This window comes from Colobus angolensis, unplaced genomic scaffold (genome assembly GCF_000951035.1).
Source record: "Colobus angolensis palliatus isolate OR3802 unplaced genomic scaffold, Cang.pa_1.0 Scaffold2, whole genome shotgun sequence".
In the NCBI taxonomy this organism is placed as follows: domain Eukaryota; kingdom Metazoa; phylum Chordata; class Mammalia; order Primates; family Cercopithecidae; genus Colobus; species Colobus angolensis.
In genome coordinates, this window is record NW_012115154.1 from 19,009,283 (window position 1) to 19,017,842 (window position 8,560).

At 53.7% G+C, this 8,560-nt stretch overlaps 1 protein-coding gene across 1 annotated transcript in view; it reads right to left on the reverse strand.

The window, feature by feature from the left end:
• The window catches only part of ATG9B (autophagy related 9B), a 9,283-nt gene extending 3,714 nt beyond the window's left edge, over positions 1-5,569 (reverse strand). Inside the window, exons 1-6 of the mRNA XM_011941587.1 lie at positions 4,953-5,569; positions 4,760-4,803; positions 4,517-4,581; positions 4,118-4,279; positions 2,272-2,413; positions 9-465 (exon numbers count right to left, since the gene is read on the reverse strand). Of these exons, the coding sequence (XP_011796977.1) occupies positions 9-465; positions 2,272-2,413; positions 4,118-4,279; positions 4,517-4,581; positions 4,760-4,803; positions 4,953-5,499 (1,417 nt within the window). The 5' untranslated portion in view covers positions 5,500-5,569. The remainder of the gene's footprint in view (positions 1-8; positions 466-2,271; positions 2,414-4,117; positions 4,280-4,516; positions 4,582-4,759; positions 4,804-4,952) is intronic.
• Between the last annotated feature and the right edge of the window lie 2,991 nt (positions 5,570-8,560).

Genomic DNA, 8,560 nt, shown 5'->3' on the forward strand with positions numbered 1-8,560 from the left:
AAGCGCGCCGGGCTCGCGCCGTAGCAGCTCCACGTGGCTATAGAAGGCGTGCAGCACCTGCCAGGCCAGCACCAGTGGGCTCAACGCCAGGTTCAGGGCGGCCAGCAGCAGCACTGTGCGCCCCCAGCGCGCTGCCAGGGCGCCCCGCTGGTCGCTGCGCTTGTAGGCGTGCGGCAGCTCCCAGCCCCCGCGGAAGAGCGAGAAGGGACCGCGGAAGAGCAGCAGGTCGACATTGAGCGCCAGGCCGCGGCTGAGGAAAGCGGCACTGCCTCCCCAGGGTAGCGGGCAGCGGGCCGGCAGCAGGCCCTTGTTGGCCAGCGCCACCTGGTAGTTGGTGTAGCGCAGGATGCGGTGGTGGACGTCCAGCTCCGTCAGGGGCCGCGGCTGCACGCACAGGCCCCCGCTCTGCTGCAGCGCCAAGAGGCGGGACTGCACCTCTGCCCAGGGAACCGAGCTCAGCTCCTCCTGAAACGGGCACTGATGAGAGCCAGCGACCCCCATTCCTCTCCACAGTGATGCTCAAGCTCCACACCCCTAAGTGTGTGGCCTGAAAACCCGCAAACTGAGTTTGCGACCACAAACTCGCCAGGGCCAAGCTACATGCCTCATTGTCCCCCTCTCCCACCTTTCCCTTTCTGCCCTCCCTTAACCCTGTCACTAAAAAGGGCACACCCTACTTCCTTCATCCTCTTCTAAACTGCCCTGTTCCTCATCATCCCTGCCATTCATGTGGCCAGTAGTCATGTCTTCCCTGGCGACGCCTCCAGGTGTTGGACCTAGCTTCTCAGCTCCTTAAAGGGCCTAAGGCCCCCTCAGTTGTACATACAAAACAGAGTGGCTGGCGGGGGGCGGTGGCTCACACCTGTAATCCCAGCACTTTAGGAGGTTGAGGCAGGCAGATCGCCTGAGCTTAGGAGCTCGAGACCAGCCTGGGCAACATGGTGAGACACTGTCTCTACTAAAAATACAAAAAAAAGCAGGGTGTGGTGATGTGCGCCTGTGGTCCCAGCTACTGGGGATCGGAGGCTGCAGTGAGCTGATATCGCAGCACTGCACTCCAGCCTGGGTGACAGACCCAGACCCTGTCTCAAAAGAAACAAAACAAAAAACCAGAAAGTCCAGCAGTTCATGGGAGAACCTCTCCTTCCCGTTTCCAGTGCCCCCACTAACTCTGGAACAGAATCCTCCCCACCTTCTGCCTGAGCATGCTTTATACTCCCAGTCCCACCCAACTCCAGGCCATCTTCAGCTCTGTCACCAGAAGCCTTCCCAGGACCTGGGCTATGTCCATGTCTGGCAGTGGGGCACTGTCAGATCTCATTTGGAGGCTGCAAACCTCACTTCAGCCCAGTTTCACTCAGCTTTCCCAGTCTAGGTTAGTCAAGTCCCCCAGGCTGGCCTCTCCAGTCCATCCCAGTGTCTTCCCTTCCCTTCCCCTGGAAGGAACAGGGGAGGAGGGGAAAGAAGGGAAGAGGAGAAGGAGACGGGTGAGCAGTCTCCTGCCAGAGCCGATCTGAGGTCCAGCTTCCGCTCTCACCACCTCTACTTCCCCGGCCTCCTCCCTCCCCCCGGCTCAGGGGCCTTCTCAGACCTCTCCCCTTGCTGCACATAAAGGCTGTGCAGAGGGCTCCGGACCTCCCAGGGGAGCAAGGGAAGCAAGCTGCAGAAGGCTACTTTCGAGCTGTGCCTCAAAGAAAGAACTTAGATACAGAGGAGGGAGGAGCAGACTCAAGATAGCAAGGAAACAAAGGGCAGAGCATAAGCAGAGGACAGTGACAGGCCAATGCAGTGGTTTCCTGCAATGGTGGGGGGATGGCTTTGAAGGCTCTGTTTTAGGCTGGTGGGGTCCATCTCCCTGCTGCAGCTTCCAAAAGCTCATGGCTTTTCCCCACCTTCCTGCACTGGGGCTTGGAATGTGCTCCCCTCCCCTCCTGTCCTGCCCTTCCAAGCCCAACCCAAATGTCTCCAGCTCTGAAAAGTCAGATGACCGTCCTTTCTCTAAGCAATGTTTTTAGCACAAACGTGTAACTATATGTCATCTTATATGAGCCATCTAAATAAACTAAACTCCCTTAGGGTAAGGGCCATGCTCTCTAAGTGGTGGTAGCCCCCTCCTGACATTATTCTGGGCTTAGAGCAGGTGTCAATAAGGCGTCATTCTTTCTGCCCTCTTTCCAGTTGGCCCTTCTATCTGTACAGTCCCACTTCTTCCCCTCCTCTCTGTCCACCCTCTCATGGCACCCTCCGCACAGACACAGCCACCCAGCTCACCGGGGGGATGTGCAGGGCCTCCCTGTAAAACACCTGGATGTCCCAGTAGCTGAAGAGGTTGCAGACTGAGCGAAGCAGTTGGACCAGCCAGAAGCCCGCAGCCAGGACCAGGAGGAGGACGAGCAGTGGGCTGGAGCGGATCCTGTATGGGGTTGGGTGGGCAGTGAGGGAGAAAGGTGGGCGCCTGAGAAAGAGAGAGACCAGACTTTGGGAGCGAGGAAAAACTGTCACGAGGAGGGGGATCCAGCTAGACCAGCAGCTCTCAGAGTAGGGCCTGGGGCAGGGGCGGGGAGCTGAAGTGGCCCTCACAAGTGTGCAAAGTCAAGCTTTTTCCAAATAATACTAATGCGTTCTGATGTTTTCATTCTTGTTCTCTGAGTGTGCAGTGGAGTTTTCCAGAGGCTACAAGACACGTGAACATGTCACCTCACACTGACAACTGATGAAATGTGTGCTCGTACACTTTTTTTTTTTGAGATGGAGTCTTGCTCTGTCGCCCAGGCTGGAGTGTAGTGGCACAATCTCAGCTCACTGCAACCTCCGCCTCCCGGATTCAAGTGATTCTCCTGTCTCAGCCTCCAGGGTAGCTGGGACTACAGGTGACTGCCACCACGCCTGGCTAATCTTTGTATATTTTAGTAGAGACAGGGTTTTACCATGTTGGCCAGGATGGTCTCGATCTCCTGACCTTGTGATCTGCCCGCCTCGGCCTCCCAAAGTGGTGGGATTACAGGCATGAGCCACCGCGCCTGGCCGCACTGTTACATTTTAAAGTTATTCTCAGCTATGATTTCCTTATTTTTCTCCTTTTTATTGAAATAAGCTCTCTCTCTGTTACCCAGGCTGTAGTGCAGCAGTAGAATCATAGCTCCTATCTCCCTGCCAAATAACAGCCCAGGTCTGGTACAGTTATTTGGTTGGTTGGCAAAGAGAACATTGCAATCCACGCATTCAAGGAGGAAGGTTGGGAAGGCAACAATGAAAATGAATCGTCTGCTGGGAGGAGAAGGGTGTAAGGATGCTGCAGTGATCAGACAGTCACTGTCTTAGCCTCCTGACTAGGCTTAGCTCGGACTGCAGGTACGCGCCACCAAGCCCAGCTAATTTTTATTTTTTATAGAGATGGTGTCTCACTTTGTTGCTCAGGCTGGTCTCAAACTCCTGGCTTCAAGCAATCCTCCTGCCTCAGCCTCCCAAAGTGCTGGGATTACAGGTGTAAACCACTGTGCCTGGCCTAATTTTAATTTTTTATAAGGTAAATTGTAGATAGATACGACTCCCATAAACAAAAGCTCTTTAGGGTTCTCAACCAATTTTAAGTGTATTAAGATACACTTAATACACTTTAATTAAGATACACTTAATAGGCCAGGCACAGTGGCTCACGCCTGTAATCCCAGCACTTCGGGAGGCCAAAGTGGGTGGATCACCTGATGCCAGGAGTTCCAGACCGGCCTGGCCAACATGGTGAAATCCTGTCTCTACTTTAGAAAATACACGTGGTGGTGCACACCTGTTATCCCAGCTACTGGGGAGGCTGAGGCAGGAGAATTGCTTGAACCCGGGAGATGGAGGTTGCGGTGAGCCTAGACCTCACCATTGCACTCCAGCCTGAGCAACAAGAGTGAAACTCTGTCTAAAAAAAAAAAGAGATACACATAATACACTTTAAGTACAACTTAATACAACTTAAGTACAACTTAAAGTGTATTAAGTGTATTTTTGGTCCTAAGACCAAAAGCTTTGAGAACTGCTGATCTAGATCACGGGACAAAGTGGGGCTCCTATCTACTCCTCTACCCACTTCCCACGCTTCACCCCAGGGTCCCACCAGCTTTTCACTCACCTCTCAGCACACTGGGCTGAGGGCAGGACGGCATCTGCCAAGGTCACTTTGCTGTGGAACGGCCCAGGTCTCGTATGGTTACTTGGTGGGTTGGCAAAGAGAACATTGTAATCCACACATTGAAGGAGGAAGGTTGTGAAGGTGACAATGAAAATGAATTGTCTGCCAGGAGGAAGGGAGATGCCAGGATGCTGCAGTGATCAGGGACAGCCAGGTGGGCTCCTGCCCCATCCCCCAGAGCAGCCCATGGTTATCCTCCCCCACCCTGCCCCTGCTGAGCCCCTGGGCTGCTTGGGAAAGTGTGGGATGGAAGAAACTGGTACAATTAAGGAAGCAAAATGACAGGAAGAACCCATGGGCCCAGGGGACCAAGTTCCAGGCCCGGGCTAAGCGTCTTACCCCAACTGGAAGACATCCTCCAGCAGGATGCAGGCAAAACCATTCCGCTGGTGGTAGTTGTAGATGTGGATGCATGTCAAGGAACAAGCCTGAGGCACAGGGGGGCCTCTCCTGAGGATGCCTCCCCTCAGCCCCAGCACATCTCCCACCCACGACACCCTCACAGAGTCTCCCTGCCAAGAACAGTGCCAGCTCCAAGGGGACCTTCCCATGCCACCTCTGCAGGCCTAGCGCAAAGGATATCTTGGTGAAGAAGCTGTCCAGGTTCTGGATGTGATGCCAGGAGCCTGGGCACAGAGGGGAGAGTGTCGGCCCCTGGTATGTGATCAATTCTCCATGTTCTCAACCCACTGCCAGAGGCCCAGCCTGCGGTAAGTACTGGAGCTCCCAGGCACCACTAACCTGCTCCCACCCCCACCCACACCCACACACATACCGCAGAGCCCTTCAGGGACATGAAGCAGGGGTTGCTGCTCCTCCCCGTGGATGGGTGAGTCTTGGGACCCCTCAGGGTCACAGTCCTCTAGCCGCTCATAATCCTGTTCAGGGATCAAAGGGCCTACCCGCAGCCCAGGAGAGTCCTGGGGGCACTGGTGTGAGGGAGGGGGAGTTGCCGAGGCCAGGGGTGGGGTAGAGTGGGATCCCCAGCAGGGAGATGCAGAGGCAGGTGTCATTGCAGGTTGAGCCTGTGTTGGGGGGGTGGCTGGGGTGGGGAGAGCACTGTGGCAAGGCTGAGCCCCTGTCCCTTGTAGCACTGAGCAAGGGGGCCTTGGGGTGGGAGGGGAAAATGAGGAGGGGGAGCTTCTTGTATGAGGGGCAGGGGACAGAGAGAAGATGGAGATCCTCCCTCCCCCAGGTCCCCGGCATGAAGGAGGAGGAGGAGGTGGCAGTGGCATGGGGAGCAGGGGCACTGATCCAGGCCCCAGGTCTCCCCACCGCCCCAGCCGCCCTCTTCTCCCCCCCCAGCCCATTTGGCTCACCATCAGGCCACGGCTTCTCCAGAAAGGTTGGAAGGATGGGAGCTGTTGCTGCTTCCACAAAGGTCTGTGACACTGAGCTGGGACTTCAACAGGAACAATGACAACAACAATACTAGGTGACTCAGCCTAGGCAGGCCTCAGGCGTCCCAGCTCTCAGTCACCTGTCTCATCACTCACACCCCTTCCAGGGCAACCTGAGGCCAAATCCCTCAGGGCCTGTGAGGGGCATCAGTTTAAGACTGAGTGGCTAAAGAGCACATTGAGACGAGAAGATTCCTATTATCTCCATCTTCCGATCTTGAATGAAAGACAAAAACGGCAGCCGAAATGACAAAAGCAAAAAGCAAAGTCATATTAGAGCCAGGTGTGGTGGTATGTGCTTGTGTTCCCAGCTACTCAGGAGACTGAGGTGGGAGGATGGCTTGGTGCAGGTTACACTGGAACAGTATGGGTTACAGTGAGCTAGATCTAGCCACTGCACTCCCACCTGGGAAAGATCCTGCCCCCCCACCCCTCCCCCAAAATATCCTATTAAAAGATTGTAGCTGGGCGCAGTGCCTCACACTTGTAATCAATCTCAGCACTTTGGGAAGCCGAGGAAAGAGGATTGCTTGAGGCCAGGAGTTCGAGACCAGCCTGGGGAACAGAATGAGAAGACTCCATCTCTACAACAAATCTTAGGGCCAAGATGTTAACTATTTTGTTTCTTAAGAGTGTACCTCCCCCACTTCCCTCCACACACACACTACAGTGATCAGCAGGGAAATGTTTTGTGACCAAAATAGAAAAGAAGAAGTAAAAGGGCCAGGCATGTTGGCTTACACCTGTAATCCTAGCACTTTGGGAGGCCCAGGTGAGAGGATCACTTGAGGCCAGGAGTTCGAGACCAACCTGAGCAACTTAGGGAGCCACCATCTGTACAAAAACTAAAAAACAAACAAAATAATTTTTTTCTTTTTGAGACAGATTCTCACTCTGTCACCCAGGCTGGAGTACAGTGGCACAATCTTGGCTCACTGCAACCTCCGCCTCCCAGGTTCAAGTGATTCTTCTGCCTCAGCCTCCTGAGTAGCTAGAACTACAGGTGTGCGCCACGATGCAGTTGATTTTTTGTATTTTTAGTAGAGATGGGGTTTCACCATTTTGGCCAGGCTGATCTTGAACTCCTGACCTCGTGATCCACCCACCTTGGCCTCCCAAAGTGCTGGTATTACAGGCATGAGCCACTGTGCCCGGTCAAAAATAATTTTTTTCTTTTTTAAAGAATAAGAAAAGGCTGCATGTTTTATTGGTCTGAGGGGCTAAGGAAGGGAAGAGGGGAGCCTGACTTTGCAGTCAAGTTGGGGAAAACTAAGAAAAGGAGGTGAAGAAAGGAAAGGCAGCTGTCTCGGATTTGAGAGTTGGTTTGGAGAGCTTAGAGTAGAAAATTGGGGTTCTCTGAAAGTTCCATTCCATTTCCATCCTTTTAATTTTGAACTGTGACATTCTCTCAAGTCTGGATCCAACTTCTGTGACCCCCTGAAAAGCATCAGGGCTGAATCAGAAGGGAGGACAGCTGTTGAGTCTGGGACTTGGAAGGATAATTTGGGTACCCAGGGAGGAGCTGAACTGAGTTCCTTGTTGTCACCCTAACGAGGAGGAGACCCAGGCAGCTGGTCTGGTGGCTTGCCCAACGCCATTCTTAAGGCCCTGAATCACCAGGTTTCCTTCTAAAGCCCATTACTGAGATGCTGACTCAGCCACCAGGTGTCAAGGTCTCTAGGGCTTAGGCCCAAGGGCTGATGTTGGGATCAGTACCCCTGAAACGGAGAGATGGACACCGTGCTTCTCAGATTGTTCACTGGAGGCAATCATGGACTCACCCACAAAACTTGAGTCCAGATGTGCCTGCTTTTCTCCTTCTGTGTGGGGTATTTTAGTAGTAGCTCAGGTCTCGCATGCCTTTATACCTGAGCACGAGGCAGAGCTATGAAAACAAGACCCTGTCCTTCTAGAGGTAGCAAAATGGAATCCCATATTGCGGCGGGGCCAGGAAATTCCCATAATCTTTCTGAGACATCTGTCAAGATGGGTTATGTGGGGTGTTGTCTAGTCTCTCCCCCACCTCACTCACCCAGTGTCACTCAGTATAATGGCTATTCCACCATAGTCACAATAGGATCCCTCCCTACACACCTGGAGCTCCCCAGCTCAACCCCAAACTAATCCTGGGAGACTGTCTTACCTAGTTTCACCCTGAATTCATTCTCATTGACAGCCCCCTACCACCACCCCCAATTCAAGTCGATTTATTATAAAGGGCACTTTTCCTGGCCAAGCATTTGGAAGGGAAGAGGACAGATAAATAAAACAGAGCCAGTACCCAACAAGAAGCTGCAGCCCAATGGGGAGACAGATACGCAAACAAATAATTACAGAGAAGAAATGAGTGGTGCAAACTCTGGTAAGAGCCTAAGGCAAGTCATTCTGACCCGGGTGAGGAAGGCATCTGCGAGGCAGAGAGATCTGAGGCCGCGCCTTGATAAATTACAAGACCTCCATACCAGTAGTTCTCAATAGCTGAGGCGTAGGGCAAGAGTGTCAGAATCACCGCGGTTCTTCCCTAAATACACGTGACAGATGTCCCGGCAGTTCTGACGCGCCTAGGAGAGCGGGGTGTGTGGCAGGGTATATGTACGTGTTTTGAAAAAACTCCCAGTCGATTTTTGTTCATTCCTCCCCCAAAGCCCGTTCTACATGCCCTGGAGATGACAGGACATCTAGAGATCCTCCAGCCTTGGGAAAATGGCCCGAGGTCGGCGGCTGACGCGTTACCATGGATACTACAGAGCGTGGAGGGCCGGACGGCGCACACCCTTCAGGCGTCACTCGGAGCCGACTGGCGCACCGAGCAAAAGGCAGGCCCACTTCCTACTCGGCTCCGCCCAGAGCAGGGGGGCGGGCGGGTAGGCGAGTCTCTCCAATCACAGTTCCGAAAGGAGAAGGCTGACAACGTACCCTCCAGTCACAGCTTGAAACGAGATTGATGTGTCTTTTCACCAATCACCGCCAAGGTGCGAGGGGC